The sequence below is a fragment of the Homarus americanus genome, unplaced genomic scaffold (assembly GCF_018991925.1).
Source record: "Homarus americanus isolate GMGI-L3 unplaced genomic scaffold, GMGI_Hamer_2.0 scaffold19318, whole genome shotgun sequence".
Taxonomy (NCBI): Eukaryota; Metazoa; Arthropoda; class Malacostraca; order Decapoda; family Nephropidae; genus Homarus; species Homarus americanus.
Window position 1 is genome coordinate 2,478,567 of NW_024732238.1, and position 19,475 is coordinate 2,498,041.

The following is a 19,475-nucleotide window of genomic DNA, read 5'->3' on the forward strand; positions in this document are numbered from 1 at the left end:
TTATTATTTTTTTTTTTGAGGAGACCGTATCTTGCCAAACATCACGGGCAGACATTAACGCGATTTGTCCAGTGATGCGTCATACCAACACCTCGCCATCACTCACATAACATCCTTAATTGTAAACAGACTAGGGAACATGATTACTAGCAGAGGATTAGCAGAAGTAAGGTGTGTATCAAAAGCAGACCTCCACTACCACCATCTCTACCTCCTCCACCACCACCTCAGGGATCGATCACCACCATCGACCAACACCACCGGCAGCGGGAGGGAGGGAGGGAGGGTAAACTAGCTCTCACTCTCCCTCACATGCTCTCATTCACTCCTCCCTACATAAATAATCAAGAACTTGGTGGATATGATGAAGACGCATCAGAGTTATTCTTTTGTTTCTAATTCCTCTGTTATTTATGTTGTCATTGTGTCTCTCTCTCAGTTACCGTTTTCCTTGTTGGCGACCTTCACTCTCCCTCCCTCCTGCATTACCTCCCCTTCCCCACCCTCACTCTGGTCTAGTACATATCAGGCGCGTTTCCTTAACCGACAAATATTTTAACCAATCAGTGTAGTTCTCAGCCACACAGTGCAGCTCTCAACCACACAGTGTGGCTCTCAACCACACAGTGCAGCTCTCAACCACACAGTGTATCTCTCAGCCATACAGTGTATCTCTCAGCCATACAGTGTAGCTCTCAACCATACAGTGTAACTCTCAACCATACAGTGTGGCTCTCAACCACACAGTGTAGCTCTCAGCCACACAGTGTAGCTCTCAACCACACAGTGTAGCTCTCAACCACACAGTGTAGCTCTCAGCCACACAGTGTAGCTCTCAACCATACAGTGTGGCTCTCAACCACACAGTGTAGCTCTCAGCCACACAGTGTAGCTCTCAACCACACAGTGTAGCTCTCAGCCACACAGTGTAGCTCTCAGCCACACAGTGTAGCTCTCAGCCACACAGTGTAGCTCTCAACCACACAGTGTAGCTCTCAACCACACAGTGTAGCCACACAGTGTAGCTCTCAGCCACACAGTGTAGCTCTCAGCCACACAGTGTAGCTCTCAGCCACACAGTGTAGCTCTCAACCACACAGTGTAGCTCTCAACCACACAGTGTAGCTCTCAGCCACACAGTGTAGCTCTCAACCACACAGCATAACTCAGCCACAGTGTAGCTCTCAACAACACAGTGTAGCTCTCAACCACACAGTGTAGGTCTCAGCCACACAGTGTAGGTCTCAACCACACAGTGTAGCTCTCAGCCAAACATTTTAGTTCTCAACCACACAGCATAGCTCAGCCATACAGTGTAGCTCTCTGCTACACAGTGTAGCTTACAACTACAGTGTAGCTCTCAACCACACAGTGTAGGCCTCAGCCACACAGTGTGGCTCAACTACACATTTAGTTCTCAACCACACAGTGTAGCTCTTAACCACACAGTGTGGCTTTCAGCCACACATTGTAGCTCTCAACCACATAGTGTAGCTCTTAACCACACAGTGTGGCTTTCAGCCACACATTGTAGCTCTCAATCACACAGTGTATTCAAAGGTTCTGGATGGCAATCCCGGTGGGTGGAGCCTAAGCCAAGTAGCATCCGACTACATCTACAAAGAAAGCTGGCCTGATGGTTCCCTTCAGGTTAATTAATTACAGTCAGTTCTGCTATAACGTGATAGTTGTGTTCTTGTAAAACATCATGTTATAGAACATAAGAAAGTGGGATACTGCAGGAGGCCGACTGGCCCATACAGGGCAGATCCCTTTCACACCCATCCCAGCACTTCCATGTGCTTAATGGAAATAACAGGGCTTATGGAGAAAATAGGGTTGGGTGCAGATTACTCGAAATCGAAAAAAAATTCGTAGGTAGCCTAACACAAAGGATAGCACAGTCTAAATAAATGTTACATTCATATCTAATAATGAAATCATACAGGAAATGTTACACTTTACCTTGAAAAAATATGAATATAACTTGATGGGGGAGAAGGTTGATGTTGAGGTGTCATGCAGACAGGGTTTGACAGATGTCATCGTCATCATCAGTATCATCATCATCAGGTGCAGTTTTTCTTTAGGTCCTCATATATTGATAAAGCTTTCTCTTTAATGGTGAGGAAGCTGGTCCCAGATCGTTTTTTCGTTTGATCTTCTATCCAAACACTTAAACGCCATTCCATCTCCTCAAGTTCCTTTGGCCGTGATCTCACACTTTTGCAAGCACTCAAGGTTTTTCCAGCAATACAGCTTGGTTTAATCTTTGCTGCATTGTCTCTAATGGTGCGTAAAGTAGACTCCTTTATTCCCGTTGCACACACAATATCACATGTTCTTTCCTTATTTTCAAAACGATTGACAACATCAAGCTTCTCTTCAAGTGTTATAGCCTTTCTTTTACGATCACCAGAACGCTTCCCGGAGATATTCTTCTTTTCCATAGTCACAAAATTGGAGAAACAGTCATGAGACATCACTGAGGACACTAAACACTTCCCACGTGCTTCAGACTGATGTGTGGTGTAAACAGAGCGCGCGGGTCTAAAACGCTACATATTTTGTTTTTCTCTCTTATTTAAAATTTTACAATTTACATACACTGTACGAGTATACTGTATACATAAATATTACATAAATTATTTCTGCAATTCTTCACAAACAAGACACATAAATCAATCGAACATGTGATGTCGAACGTGATCTGTAAACATTGCATAACCCCGCGCCAAGCCACACCACTGTACAGTACACTTTAAAGTTTAAAGAGAAAAACTAAATACGTAGCGTTTAAAGTTTAAACGCTACGTATTTAGTTTTTCGCCTTTATTTAAATTTTTACAATTTACACACACATATATATATATATATATATATATATATATATATATATATATATATATATATATATATATATATATATATATATATGTGTGTGTGTAAATTGTAATTTACATATTATTCATATTATGCTAGAGCGCCCACAAAACATGAGAAACGTTTGAGTCCCCCAGTAGAGATGTCCGTTCTCTAATCACTTCAGGATGTCTTAGTCCTCCGTTTTCTTTTTGTGTACTCGCTCAGGGACTCAAGTATTTCTATATATAACACAGGATGATAAGGGAATTTGAAATTATGAGTGAATGAATTTATTATACAGTGATCAATTAACATAGTTTTGATGTGTTTAAGTAGTATTCAGGCGCCTTCAGCCTAGTAATGTTACGACATTCGTATCACTCAATCTACACCACGAATTCCATCCATACAGAAAGAGAGAGAGAGAGAGAGAGAGAGAGAGGCCAAGCGCTCTGTTTACATCACACACACATAAATATTACATAAATTATTTCTGCAATTCTTCACAAACAAAACACATAACTCAATTGAACATGTGATATCGAATGTGAACTGTAAACACTGCATAACCCCGCGCCAAGCCACAGCAACCTTTCCAGTGGAATCGCGTTAGAGCAAACGCGTTCACGTTTTACAAATTTTTTTCCTCGATTCATCAATCGCGTTAGAGCCAATTCGCATTGTCAAAACACGCGTTATAGCAGAACTCACTGTAATTCCCTAATTAACATCCTTACAACCATTTCACTATGAATATTGTCCTCACTTGTTGACATACTAGGTCTCCCACAAGTGAGGACAAAGTTGCTGTTGAAATACAGTACAAGCAGTCATGCCAAGATCTCCATGATAATCTGTAAGGTAGTGTGTATATATATTTTTATGAGACACTCTGTACTGTACAGTATATGTAATTAGACTGACAGACAGACAGACAAATTTATGATTTTTTTGTGAGTGTTTGCAGTGAGGCAGTATGAAGAAGGTTTTCAACACAATATCAGTCACATACTGTATTCAGTCATAATAATCTCATTCTCATTCAAAAAAGTTTCAAGTCATTCAGTAGGTTATATTAATACAAAAGACAACATTTCCAGAATTTATTTCCATGAAAGTTTCTTACTTTGTCTGAATTTCTGAGGGAAAATGATAAAGCACAAATGACACACAGAACAGCTTGTTTTAAATTTGTAATTGCAATTAAATGCTTAAGTAAATCCAATTGATATAATCTATAGGGAAATTCGATGGAGTTCAACATTCTTTGTTCAAATACATTGACTACACAACACATGTGATCTTGTTAATGTCTTAAAATAGCTCATCTTAGGTCAAAAATCTATATGAAAAAATTATGAAACAGCAGCTGGAGGGTAGCCAGCGACCATGTTCCGTCCCATGAGTATATCCTCTTAAAAAGATCCAAACTCTTAGGCTTCACTTGAGGGACCAGAAGTTACACCTAGGCTTTAAATTCTCTAATATTACAAATTAATACTCTAATTCATATCTCCTCAAGAGCTTTCTAAGAATTTGGGTTAGTCCTGATAAATAAAGGACGGCCACTTCTGGGGTTACCCTTCAACCTCGCGCTTTCTGAGAACATGCGCGCCTGCCTTTCACAAAGCTCTTGAATAGATCAAACAAGGAAAGTCCTACCTACAATGAAAAAAATCTCATTTTCTTACAATCTAAGAGATAAATACTTGAAGCTGGCTTAGGAAAAGGCAGGGGTGGAAAACATTACAGAAAACTGCAGGCAACAATACAACATACTTTTATGTAAACCATCAAATATGACATTTAATAAAAAGTAGAGTGATAATTCTTGTACACCATTACATAACCGTAACTTGCGCTCATATCATTTATGCCCAAATATTGACACAGGATGGTCGAGTGCACCATTTTTGCCCACGTACAATTTAGTTGCTGATCAATACTTGAGCAAAATCACACAACCGGGCGCAAAGTAGGACCAGCCACAAGCATGATGATGGCAGGGAGGTGGCCAAGTCTCTCCACCCAAAACCCTGCCTGGCTGGGTGCTGTGCTGGTTAGCCTCTCACCAGCGGCTACAGCAATGGCGGCGGTGGTGACGACAGGACAGTGTTGAACATGAGAAGACACCAACAGGATCTGGCTTACAGTAACATGCATGATAACGCAGCAGTCCAGGACCCAAGATCTGTATCCAGGAGTTAGGGTGTGATCCAAGGAGCTTAGGGTCTGATCCAAAGAGCATAGAGTGTAATCAGGGACCCAATGTTCATAATTAGTATTCAGGAGATTGAGTCTGACCCGAAGAGCACGAGTCTGATCAAGAAACCGACGGGTGTGATGTAAGATATTTAAAGTGGGACCCACGAACTATACTTTATATTCAGGAGTTTGGGTCTGATCCAAGAAGCTAATATCTGATCCATTTTCTTGACTTTTTTATTCAGGTGTTTAAGATTTGAATTGTGATTGAGAATTATGCTTTGACCCCAGAACTTGAGAACTATTCCGCCAAAACAGGTGTGTAATGAGAGTAAACAGGAATCGAGAGGCTGCTCCAGGAATCCTTTATCTGTGCCCAGAAGAGAGGAAGTGATGCGGGAGTCAATGGCTAAGTTAGGCAACAGCTTTATATATACTGTATGTGTGAATATATATATATATATATATATATATATATATATATATATATATATATATATATATATATATATATATATATATATATATATATATATATATATATATATATATATATATATATATAAAATACAGTAATCAAGATCTTTTTTTTTAAGGGACTAAGTAAGAATTTTGTTTTGATGGACCAACTGTTCCTGAGAGCTGTGATACATTCAGAGGACTTAGATGTTAAGCAGAGATGTTGTTGTTGTTGGAGATGATAAAAAAAAAAAGTCCTAAATATGGTGCCTCTTATAGCTCACCTGGTGGTCCTGGTTACTGCATAAGGGTCTTAATATTTATGTAGTAAGACACTTAGCGATAAAACAATATTTCATATTGAAGTGAATAAATTTTACTTTAAAAACATGAATATAAATATGTTACTCTCCTGTCAAGCTGCAACAACAAGTTGATGGCACCAAAGTGGAGGTGATGCACACAAAATTTACCTAGTATATGGAAATCTACAAAGATATCAAACTTCCTTTCAAGCTCTTTAAAAGGCTTATTGTTACAAATATACAAATTCAAACAAATAACAAAATGACTTGGGAACTATTCTTATCATAGACTGTCTGCAAAAAAGTAACGTAAGAAAAGTGAACGGCAAAGCAAATGACTAGATAGACACCGGTCATTTCGCCTGCGTCGGGCCGGCCACATTGTCACACACCATTAAGCACCAGGCCATACACATGGAGTTTCACCTCTCAGCCACAGGTATGGATCACAAAGCGACTAAGTATAAATATGAAAAGATATGGGTGGGCACACCTCTGAGAATCCACTTTACTTTAATCCTATAAATTTTAAGAAATGATACACTTTCGACTTGCATTATGTCCCACAATGATAAGCATATATGAACTGCATTAGGCAATATTCTTGGGTATGTATTTAAAAATAAGCAGAAGTTGATAAGATACACCAAGGTGCCTAAGTCTGAGGGAAGAGACTTAAAAGACAGTTTCTCCATCACAAAAAATGTTGGATAAAAAACCAAAATCCACATAAAGGTCTTTAAGGACAACAGTTTCATACATAATAATTTAATAACACTGAGCCTTTATCTACAACCTCCTATGCATTTCCTTTTAGGCAGCTCACATATCAAAAATGCTTTTGGCAGGATATACATATACACACACATGCATACTCACATACATGCATACATACATTCATATATATATATATATATATATATATATATATATATATATATATATATATATATATATATATATATATATATATATATATATATATATATATATATATATATATATATATATATATATACAATATGAACATATTTCAAGTTATGTCCATTAATTCCAGACATACGGATTTTGATGATTTAGCCAACATGTACTGCAGCACGAGATGATGGAAGCAGTTTTCTCAACACACAGGATGGGAAGAAGATGATGAAGCGTCGACACTCAGCTTGGTACTCATCAATGGCAATTTTTTCAGCAAGAATATTATCAAACAGTTAATTCTTTGCTCTGTTTATAGTTAATAGAACTAACTATGAGAAATGGATGTGGCTTATGTGAAATGAGTCTGTATATTAGGCAAATGTAAGATGCTTAGAACAAATGCATTCCTACAAGTATTTTCAATAACATATTTATTTCTATCTAGCATCTGAGAACTTCATGAGCCATAAATTGTGCACATATCACTGAAGAATTGTCCAACAAAGAGAGTTTGTTTTAAATCTAAAATTATGCCACACATCTATTAATATACTTGGTAGCAATAGTACAATGGGAACATTCAATCTTCAAAATATAGGCAACCATCAAGAAATCCAACGTGAATCTGGCATATCAAATGCTAACCTGCTCCTAGAACACCAGGAATAAGGTTGACAATCTGCAGAACATTTGGGGTTAAGAGAGACACTTTTTTGTTCATCTTAATACAGTTCTTCCCAGCAATTTAATACCACTTCAGGTCTCGAAGCACTTTGGTCCTTTGAAGATGGATGGCTATGTTGAGGCCTGAACACTGGTGAGGGAGATGTTTAATATGTTTCCAACCCACGACGTTCCACAGAGGCTGATCTAACAACCGTACATTTACTCCGTTCCTCTCTAGGGTAACCAGTACCCTGTGTCATCCTTCAGCTTTACTTAGTGCCCAGTGCAAAAGGGGCTGAGGGGGACCCAGAGCGATGGAAGTGCATACACTGCCATTTGTGATCACGGCGATGCCATACCCTTGTCTCCTCGCTCTGTTGTGTGTGGGCCTGTCCCTGCCTGAAAAAATTCAATTCCTTTATCAATATCATAAAAAATAATTTTAAATCCTTATTAACGTACAGTATATACAAAATAGAACCTCGGAAATCCAGAGATCAGTCACCTAGCAGCCTCAACAAACTCTGAGCTCATGTGAAACAGATGACATACTGTCCTTAATGTACTGCTGCCCTCACACCATGAAAACAGTGGTCAGCCATTTAAGTCTGTGGTACAGCTTGTTTATTGCAACTTATTTTCATATGGTCTCAGTTGTTCTATGTTCTGACAAGATGATTTTTTCCTAAGCGATAATGAATATACAGTAGTGTGATTTTGGCCTGGATATATGTTTTATATCTGTATACCAGTAAAGTGAACCATAATGTGCCATAGGGTCAACAGAGATATACTTCAGGGGGTTTAGGGAGGAGGCCATTAAAGGATGGCACTGAAGGAGACCATGGAAGGAGGACATGTAAGAAGTAACTTCACGTAGTCAACCATACAGCTCACAAACTTGCCACGGTTTTGGTCCCAATGCTGATGGCTCTCCGAAGTTATAGTGCATGTTTGTACATACTGTACAGGTCACTGAAAAAGACTGTCCAGATTCTAATCCTCTATATATGTTGATAAATCCCAATTATGGGATTCAACTGAAGTATCAGATTCATTAAAAAATTTTAACCTCTTCACTAGCGGTGATGCTACATTTAATAATGTACTTTATTTGGCGAACACCAGATTATTTTATTCAATCTTAGAGGTGACCTCATGCACAATGGGTTAATACTTTGAGAATTTTTTTTAGGTTTACTTACTTATCCATGTACTGGGTGAGTCGAATATAAGCAATACAGGCAGCATCGTCCCCCAGCAGGTGCACGTGAGGATTTAAGATCATTGTGTTGACTGTTTTACAGTTTTTCCCAAGTACTGAAAAGATATCAATAGTTAATGAATATTTTCTGAACACAAACATGTAGATCAATTTGTTACAAAAAAAAAGAGTTAATTTAAGAAAAGAGAAATTTATCATAACAAATATTTCATTAAAATAATAATTCTTTATATGAACTAACTACTGTACAGCCACCAGCAGAACAAAACATGTAATTCATATACAGTATTAATATTCCTAATTAGATCAAGGGCCAGTTTACTCAAATCTCAATAAAGTTGAACTGTAGTGTTTCAGTATGGACTGAGGAGCTCTTAATAACAATACAATACATGTATCATTAAGCAGGTCTTTAAATGACATGGTGAAGCTCTCCACACACAACCTTAATACTGAGTTACAAGACATATATTTATATGGTTCTTTTATCACTAGTCAATGTATATCAAACAGATATATATATATATATATATATATATATATATATATATATATATATATATATATATATATATATATATATATATATATATATATATATATATATATATATATATATATATATATATATATATATATATATATATATATATATATATATATATATATATATATATATATATATATATATATATATATATATATATATATATATTTCATTACCAAGCTTCCAGACCTTATTATAACAAAATCTTTTCTTTGTGATACATTTTGAAAGAACACTGTACCTTCATTAATCCGGATCATTTTAATTCTGAAGTTGGCTTAATGTGTGTGTTTTTTGTTTTTAAATGAATTAAAAAGATTTTAATCCAGAAAGAACCCAAAATAACCAAGCATTTCCAAAAAGTTGCATGGCGAAGGGCTTGAAAATTCAGGCCCATTGCTTCACGTCAACTGTGACCGCATGGCTCCCATGGCAACCTTGAAATTTCATTCTCATCAGTTCACCTGCACTCTCATGGCTCCTCAAGCAGGTTTATGTCAGGTGTCATCTCATTTGGACGATTCCTATCTGGACAATAGTCTTTTCTTCATAGATTTTACCATCCCACTTGGATGATTCCCAAAAAGACAATTCCCAGAAAGATGAATCTTACATGGACAATTACGTATAGCTAAAAATCGTCCATACATCAGAAATTATATTAGAAATACTGTGTTTAATATAGTTACATATATTATGAAATAGATTAAGAAGAATGAATTACAGTACTGTATATTAGAATTAACAAATTATTATTGTGGTTATTATTATTTTAATTATTACAATTATTATTAATTTAATAATTAAATGTTCTTCATTTGTATACAAATATTTTATGTTATACCTGTACAGGGTATTCATATTCTTGAAAAATTAAGTACAGTACTGTATTTGTAGAGCCGGTCAGTAAGTCAGGTTAACAAACTTATATTCAAGTGACCTGTGGTCAGGTCACTTGACCTCAGGTGACCTCATAATAGCATCAAGGCTAAAACAGGTGGAAATAGTGAGGTCATGAGTTTGAGAGGAAACAGTCAGTAATCTTAATAATAAAATATTTCTAATATAATTTATATTGTATAGGTATTTTGTTAATCCTACTATAATTCATATTATATTCCTACAATTCATTCATCCTAATATATTTCATAATATATTCATATAATAAACATCAGTAATATCTCCGTTAGCTGGAATTGAAATTTTCTTGAAGAGTCATTCCCAAAGCCGGAATTTTCCAGAAAATTCCTGAAAATTCCGGCTTTGAGAACGATTCTCCAAGGGGCACATTTTCTGGAAAATTCTGATTAAATTTTCCCAGTCCCCAGAAAATTCCATGGATAGGGGAGTTTTTTCCGGGTTTGAGAGATGAAAATCAGGTGCGTTTTCCGTAAATCCGAGACAATTTTTCCGGGTATCCGGAAAATTCCGGGGATGGGGGATATTTTTCCATGTTCAAGAGATGATATAATGCGCAAATTCTGGAACTTCCAAAAACATTTTTCCGTTACCTGGAAAATTCAGGGGCGAAGGATTTTTTCCGGCGTTGAGAGATGATGTAATGCACAATTTCTGGAACTTCTGAGAACATTTTTCTATTACCCAGAAAATTCCGGGGATGAGGGATTTTTTTCCGGCTTTGAGAGAGTCGTCTCGTTACTCGGAAATCTCTCATTCCCGTAAATGCTCAGCACCACTTGTTCTGGTTAACGGAGATATCAATATTTCTAATGGAATTTGTGATGCATGGACAATTTTTAGCTATAATCATTCTGGAAATTGTCCAATTGGAAAGAAATCGTCTATCTGAGAATCATCTTAGTGGCATGTAATCTTGGGTCATGCTGCTATCATGTGAGAGCGGGTTACCAGCGCAGGCTGCCACCTCATCAGTTGAGATGCTTAGCCCCTTAAAGCTGATGTCTTTTAGTAAATTTGTGGGATAATGTTGTTAATTGCATTGATGATAATATAAATCCAAAAGATTTTGCAGGGCTTTGAGGAAGTAAAACCAATGCAATTGTGATAAAACGGTACATAAATTACCGGTATTATTGCATTATGGATGCCTGTACGTTTGACAACACCCTGTTGTTTACTATCCATGCAGCATGCGTGTTGGACGCTAGTGTTCTCCCTGGATATATATATCATCTACATATTATCAGCTCACCTCGCAATGTAACTGTTACATTTATTTATTACTGTATTATTTACTTTATTATTATTGTATGAACATTTACAAAAATATTAATGTTTGACCAGCAATTATAAATATAAAACTTTATGTGATCCGAATAAGGAGCCCCTTTTTTGTAGAATTAACGAAGGTATAGTGTATTGAGAAATAAACATTAACTCCACACATGTCTCAATCATTCTCTTTCTCTCACAGGACCAGTGTTTTTCTCTACTGCATTGGAGTCGGCAATACTGTACTGTACAACATCAAATGGACTCGCACCACACATATGGACTCGCATTGCATTTATTTACATTCCCACCTCACGTCACAGTCCAAACCCCTTCACTACGGGACGCCACTTTTAATGCTTTACTCGGCTAACAGTAAACAATTTTATTCAGCTAAGAGGCGACCCCGTACACAAGGGGTTAATATGGCAATCCACTCCTGCATATTATCACATAAGCTCTTGCCAAAATACATAAACAAAGTCTTCACATTTATCCTGATATAGTACAGTATTCATTATTACCCACACTATCATTCTGATAGAAATACTTGACCTACACAACTCTAATGTCATTTTCTCTGTAACCATTGATTTGATCTCAGTCACTTCTCCACCATCCACATTACCTCCTGCACTTGATAGAGATCTGACCATGTGACTTTTACAATTACACGAAGCTCCCTTATCTCCACACAAAGATATAATTATCATGTTCATCCAATTCTTTCAGTTACTCTTCATTCTATAATCTTATTCACACATCATAAAGGTCTTGGTTATCATAATTATCATCATCTCTTTCAACTTGTAAATACTGTAGTTTCTTCATGTAATATCATCATATCCTAACCTTAATATTTCCCCTTAATACTTTATCACACACTACTTGATCTCTTTCAACCACTTCTTGTCTCTCTTATAGTTCATGCTGCCACTTTCACTGCCACTGTCAGTACAGTATGTGTTATATCTACTACATACACAGTAGTTTGAATTTTGATAAAAAGCAAAACACTATTGGATCTTACACATTTCAGCAAATTCACGAAATTAGTGTGTGTGCGTGTGCGTGCGCGTGTGTGTGCGCACATGCATGTGCATGTGTGTAAAATATATATATATATATATATATATATATATATATATATATATATATATATATATATATATATATATATATATATTTTCTTTTACATACATAAAATATATGACACTGAGTTAAACTTTAATATATATATATATATATATATATATATATATATATATATATATATATATATATATATATATATATATATATATATATATATATATATATATATATATATATATATATATATAGTAGTAGTATATATAAAAGAAATACTTGCATTTATTTGCATTTGATTTACATGCACAATGTTACACGACTTTTCTCTTTGTAAGAAGCAAACAGCTGTGGTGACACGAGGTACAGTACACGTACACATCCCGTGGCCACACTAAAAACCCATGGCAATTTACTCTAACTTGTAAACAATGCCATAAAAAGCCATTAAAGTTACCATTATCAAAGTAAAATTTGTGGAACTCCAGGCCCTCCACTAAATTGCCTAACGCCTCTGGCTCGAAGGAGGTCAGGTGAGTGTCGCATATTTTGCTGAAAAAAGAATGAGACATGATCAAGAAAGCTGACCACCTTGTGATTTTGGTGGCAGCAGGTAGGACCACATAACAATTACCTGCATGTACATCAAAACCACAGACAGATCCCTGATAAAGCTTACTGTGAAAGAGAAGAGGAGTGATCACACGTTAATGTTCTAAAATTATTAATAGAATTTACTTTTCCATAATGAAAGACTCAGACCACACAACACAACACAAACATTCTCTACTGCTTCCAATATCGTCCCAGGACAATATCTCCCAACTCCGTCAAACTAATTTTAACACAAACACCCCTTTGATGACACCAAGTAATTTAAATTTAACCTTTAACTGTTGCGCTAAAAGAAACTCATCTGTTAGCATCGGAGTGATTCACAAAAGTACTGTATGTCATCCATTGTGCCATACTCACGTGTAGCCCTCAAAGTCTCCGCCGTTTATACAATCAATCAGCTGCTCAGTCGCCTTGACGATTTCTTGTTTGCGGGCTGTAACGAAGAAACAATTAGTATGTGACTGCCAAGAGTTGTAATCTTGTTTACTCTATGAGGCATAACGGTACTTTCAAATCCACTTTCAAGGAATTTAAATGAAAATAAAAATGCTGTGCAAAAGTATAGCAAGGATGGCTGAAAGACATTCAAGAAATATAACACTCATTTATTTTTAGTAATTAAGTAATTAGATTAGTATGGTATCACACAACAAAATCAGGGAATCTCTACAGACCAATAATTATATTTAATATGAAAACATCTTTATAGAAGTTGAGGGAAACATGCAATATACTGTACATGCTTGGCAAACATCTAGGAAAAAGGATATTGATTTAGGTGATGAATTATCAAAGAAATGAATCATTAATTTACATGTATCAAACTGATGTCAAAGTTGAGAATTTCTTGAGGATTCGATGGCTGTATGTAAGTAACGCCAAGTTTTCCACACTTTTGAACATAGGACAATACTCTAGAGAAACTTAGAAAATGTGTGTAGACTTTACATGTTGTGCATATACATGTTGCTGTCTGTGTAAAAGGGGTGTCCACTCACTGTGGTGTTCTCTAAGTAAGAAAATCCACTGGTCCTATACAAGCTTCATAAATTATACAACTACTTCCTGGAGTGTGTGGTTCGTTAAGTCATAAATACATTGTTCTGCCATCTACTTGTTGCTATGTAGTAATACACAAGGAATACATTGGCCTCACTATACAGGCAGTGTTTATGGTTCAAAGATTGGTGACCTAAGTACTAGAGCCAGTCTTGCTAGTCAGAAGTGTTAAACGTGGTTCAATAATAAGATTGCTAGTAGGACTCGTACAAGATGACGACACACCAACACTGATACTCACGGTCCAAAACATTGTTGTTCCTATTGGCTGAAACAGGTAGAGACATTGATGTAAGTAGGGAAGCACCATGAAAGGTAAAACAAGTTCCCAATAATATTACTTCCTTTGGCTTGGTCATGTTGCTTCTAACTTGGATGACAGTAAAAAAGTATAAAAATAAATAAAAAATAAATATATATATACATATCATTTATACCACAATATATTCCAGTTTTCAATTCTTAAGATAAATCAACTCACTTGATGGCATCTAATTGTCTATCTATATAATACACTAGTTTTAAAATACTGGTAGTGTGGTAGTGAAGGAAACACGAGTAAGAGAAGGAGTTTATTCCTGACGTTTCGAAACAAGACCTTTTCAAAAGTCTTGTGACGAAATGTCAGGAATAAACTCCTTAATCGTGTTTCCTTCACTACCACACTACCATCTGTCCACTATGAACATTTTTAAAATACTGCACTACGTAACAATGAATTTACTAATCTATACCATAGTCATTGAATTTGCATTCCTACATGCTAGGCCTTATACCATCATCACGACCCTATCATCGACAGTATACATAATGTGCAAACGCTTCATACAGAAATGTACTACTTTTCAATATTTGGGCTACTAAATTTAGCATGCAAAATGCAAAGTTACAGTTCGTCATCCAAAGCCTAATGATTTGTGAGAGGACGGGAACGCGGGCACCCGATAAGGTTCCTCAGACACAGAACTTTTTTGTCTGGCCTCACAAGACAAGTGAATCACCTACCATCTCGTCTAAAACATGACCCTTAATATTATCAGGGGTACATTCTTGCTAATCAATTCACTTTGCATAATGCATGATTGAAGGAACAAAGAAAATGCAGTTTGTGGTGAACATTTTAACCATCTACAGCCATAACACCTCTGAGCAACACTGCTGCAATTAGCTTTAAATAGTGTTTCACATTTTCTTTGCTACCTGTATAAACAGTGTCCTAAACTACAAGTCCATCCAGTGCCTCAAAGCAGAGAGAGGATGCGACTTCCAGTTGCAATACACTAGCACCTGGCTGCATGCGAAGTAAACATTTAACATCCAACACAGCCTCACTAGCCGGCATGGGTAGCAGGTAGCAGGTACATCTCTACATTCTGACATGTGTTTCACCATAATTATATGCTGTAGTCTATTCTACATTGAAAATGTCCCAAGACATACAATACATCACATTTCAGAGTGCAACTAATATCTGCAACATAACACGAATGCCAGATGTACCAAGAGCAACAGGTGGTCGGGTGGCACAACATCCAGGATGCCAGCAAGATACAGTACCCGTGCACTGCTCAACACAACAACAAAGAGCCTAAAAGATAGGCTTCAGTGGAGGCCCCACTGATGCCCAGCACGCAATCAAACAATCAAAATTGTACCCCCACCTGCAGGGCATACCCAGGAGTAAACACACTGCAGAGGAGTGATAAGCCACATGAGGCTAATCTTGCCCAGTCGGCCTCCCACAACCAATGATTACAAAGGACCCACCGAGGAGTTACAATGAGCTTTCAGTACATTATTCAGGCTCAACTGATGCTCTTCTTTCACTTAATGTATCAAGATGGCAATTAAATATTATTATTAGTTTAGAGTCAAGGGAGAGGGGGGGGGAATTATCATTAGTTTTACTTCACTGAGCTTGTGTACTAGGTTTCCTATGCAATGATGAGCTAAGAATAATTGTCTTTCCCAAAATAATACTTAAAAACATGGTACAGTACTTTGAAACTGCTGATTACATGCCAAGTCAGAATACAGTATGTATTGTACAGGATGAGAGACTCATACCATGTAAAACTATGAAGGGTCTAGTATACCAGTAGGATAAAAGAATATGACAGCAAAATAGCAAAGGTGCAAGACACTGTGTGCACCTTAGTGGGGCTACTGTGGGAGGGATTGATGAGCAGCAAGTCAGTGGGGGGATGGACTGCTTCCTACATTTAGGGCTACATACAAGTGGCATGAGGACAAGACAGGGTGCGTTCCTGAGGCTAATGAGCTGTGGGTGGTATAGCCTGTTGGTGGGAGGTGTGCAGGAAGGAAGACTCCTCCTGCAGTCCAGCAACTCACCTGCGTGCCAGGAGAGTGAGGAGGACAGGGAGGCAGTCTTGACAGAGTTACGCACATGATGGTGATCTGTCAAGTCAGGTCAGGTCAGGTCAATGTGACACCCACGTCAAGGACACAAGCGCTAATCCCCGGCTCTTGTCTCTACACTTGAGGATTACACTAGCCCGCGGCTGCCTCGGCACTGCCTCACACCCTCGACCTCGGCATTACATGCTCTTTATAGGGCCAACTCTAGCATGAGAACTGTACATTTTCTTCCATGTGACTTGAGCTGCATGCAAATCTCCCATCCATTTCTAGTACTGGGTGATTACTAGGACAAGGTTGGCCGAGAAGAGGTCATACACGTGGCACAACACTACCGACCACGGCCTCCGGGTGCAAAGGTTGGGTGTGAGGGCCACCGCAGGGTAACCAACCAGCCAGTGGCCACAAGTTGTAAGGCAACAATTACGCACACAGCAACGATCACCAATATTACCATTCTGGATATTCAAGTTGCAGTGATCATGCATGTGTGGGGGTTTGAATTTACTTCCATTAACTTAAGACTTTTCTCCAGTGCATCTTAAACATAAATACACTAACAATACAATTAATATGGAACCGATGAGGCTGTTTGGCAAACAGTGAATCAACTGGTAGGTCTTATGTGCACCAATACTGTACTGTACTTAAATCTTCACTGGAAGAAGAAGAAAATATGATTATACTGTATAGTCAATCTTTACTAATGCAAGTTCCAGTTAACTAAAGAAATACTGTGAAAGTTATACTATATATATATATATATATATATATATATATATATATATATATATATATATATATATATATATATATATATATATATATATATATATATATATATATATATATATATATATATATATATATATATATATATATATATATATATATATATATATATATATATATATATATATATATATATATATATATATATATATATATATATATATATATATATATATATATCAGTATAGAGGAATCAGTGCCTTAGAAGGAAATCTTTCAATACTCAAAAGTAAAATTCTAAAAATGGGAAAACAGTCTACAAGATTTACCCCATAATGAAGATAAAGTGTTGCATACTTCTCAGTATGATCAGATCATACAGGTAAAGCAGCTTTTATTATCTTGGCATATAAAGGAATTAATGAGGTTATAAGCACCTACATGTAAACAGGTTCTTGCCAGACTACAATATGTACAATGTACGGAAATTGTTAGACTGGAATGTTGCCAATTATACATCTGAGATGACTAAAGGTTCTCTACTGTTATATCTTAAGAGTTTGTGATGACCATCGCCCCTGGTCTCCACAGTGTGATAAAAGATTATGAATTACGTATTTCACATCTAAAAAATACTAAAATCTTTAAGAAGAAAAGAGAAAAATAGAGTATAATAAAGAGAGTTCAGTTAAAGATATACAAAGCTTAAATAAGCCTTAATAAGATACTAAAGGAAATATGTTGACAGCAGAGAGAAAAAAATCTATAGAAACTTCTCTTTAGGCGGCATGGTAGAGGACACAGATCACCTATAACAACTTGAAGTGGAAGAGAAGGAAGAGAAAATGTCATGAAAAGTAACATGAATGGATAAAACACAAAACATGAAGCTGAATATGATGAACATGAGCACAAGAGACTGGTATAATATGATCAATGATGTGATTTAAAAGAAGGGAAAACTTTAGATACTAAGGAAATTACCCCCAGGATAAAAAAGGAAATTAATTGAAACAGAAAATAAGAGGAGAGATTTGGGAGAAAGTTATCAATAAACAAATAATTAGAAATGTACAAATATGGCTGAGTTGAGAAACAAGATGAAGTACAAGCAGGGTGTGGAATTAGTACGAGATAATATTTATGATTTGTGATGAATTTTTGTAGTAGAAGACTGAGAGGGTTCTTATGAGGACACAGTGTTGGTTAAAATATAGTGTGGCAAGAAGAGGGTAACTAAAGTATGAACTACACTGACGTTGTCCAGCCTCAGTGGGCAGGGGAGCCACCAAGCCAACAGATGGTATACACAACAACGATTACTGTATATACTGTCCTACCATACAGGAAATAAGACTCACTAAAAAAAAAAAACTTGCTCAATCCACTTTGTACTAGAGTCAAACACTAATGAGAGATACAGTAGCGATAAGAAGGGCATACTGCCGCGGTGGTCTGTCTGCTACGGGAGTTCAGCATTACTCTGGGTACTGTCGTGAAGTCTAATAATTTTTTTTGAGTCACAAGTCATAATCCTCTGATGGCTTGATTGGCCCTCTTCCCACCAAGGAGGAGTCTCTCTGCTCTCATGTCAATCTCACACTTATGTCACCCTCCCCTTGAGGATGACATAAATTGGGATACGATAGTGCAGGAGAGGCTCTTGGGTCAGCATGGTCCATCACTTGAAGCTGTAGAGGAGTGTGTGTGTGTTGGCCGGGTAACTAGTTGATAGCGAGTGTCTCCAGGTCCACCTCTTGTGCATCCTCATCACCTATATCATCATCCAGTTCGTCTGAAGTGCTGCGGTTGGACATGTACCTCGGCAAGCAATGGGCTGAGTTAACCAAAATATATGGTCAACGAAAAAGGCAATGAAAGAGGAAGAAGAGAAAAAGAGACTGAGATTTTCTTACTTGAGACTGTAAACAATATACAATATATGTAGTAAGGGTTTACCGCCTAGCATAGAGAAAAAGAGTTTCTTCTACAACACGAGTCTGAAGGAAATACTGGTAGTCAGTAATATCTCCGTTAGCCGTAATCCCTCAAATTCAGAACGCTGATAGCAGGAATTGAAATTTTCTCGGAACGATTTTCCAAGGGGCACATTTTCCGGAAAATTCCGAGAAAATTTTCCTGATACCCGTAAAACTTCGGGGATTTTTTTTTTTCAGGATTTGAGAGATGAAAATCAGGCGCATTTTCTGGA

General features: G+C 36.9%; 1 protein-coding gene across 1 annotated transcript in view; it reads right to left on the minus strand.

Moving 5' to 3' along the window:
• Window positions 1-3,954: 3,954 nt before the first annotated feature.
• LOC121868300 (calcium/calmodulin-dependent protein kinase type II alpha chain-like) overlaps window positions 3,955-19,475 on the minus strand; it is a 204,551-nt gene continuing 189,030 nt past the window's right edge. The window contains 5 exon segments of the mRNA XM_042368752.1: window positions 3,955-7,820; window positions 8,627-8,741; window positions 12,933-13,027; window positions 13,451-13,526; window positions 14,394-14,420. Of these exon segments, the coding sequence (XP_042224686.1) occupies window positions 7,691-7,820; window positions 8,627-8,741; window positions 12,933-13,027; window positions 13,451-13,526; window positions 14,394-14,420 (443 nt within the window). The 3' untranslated portion in view covers window positions 3,955-7,690.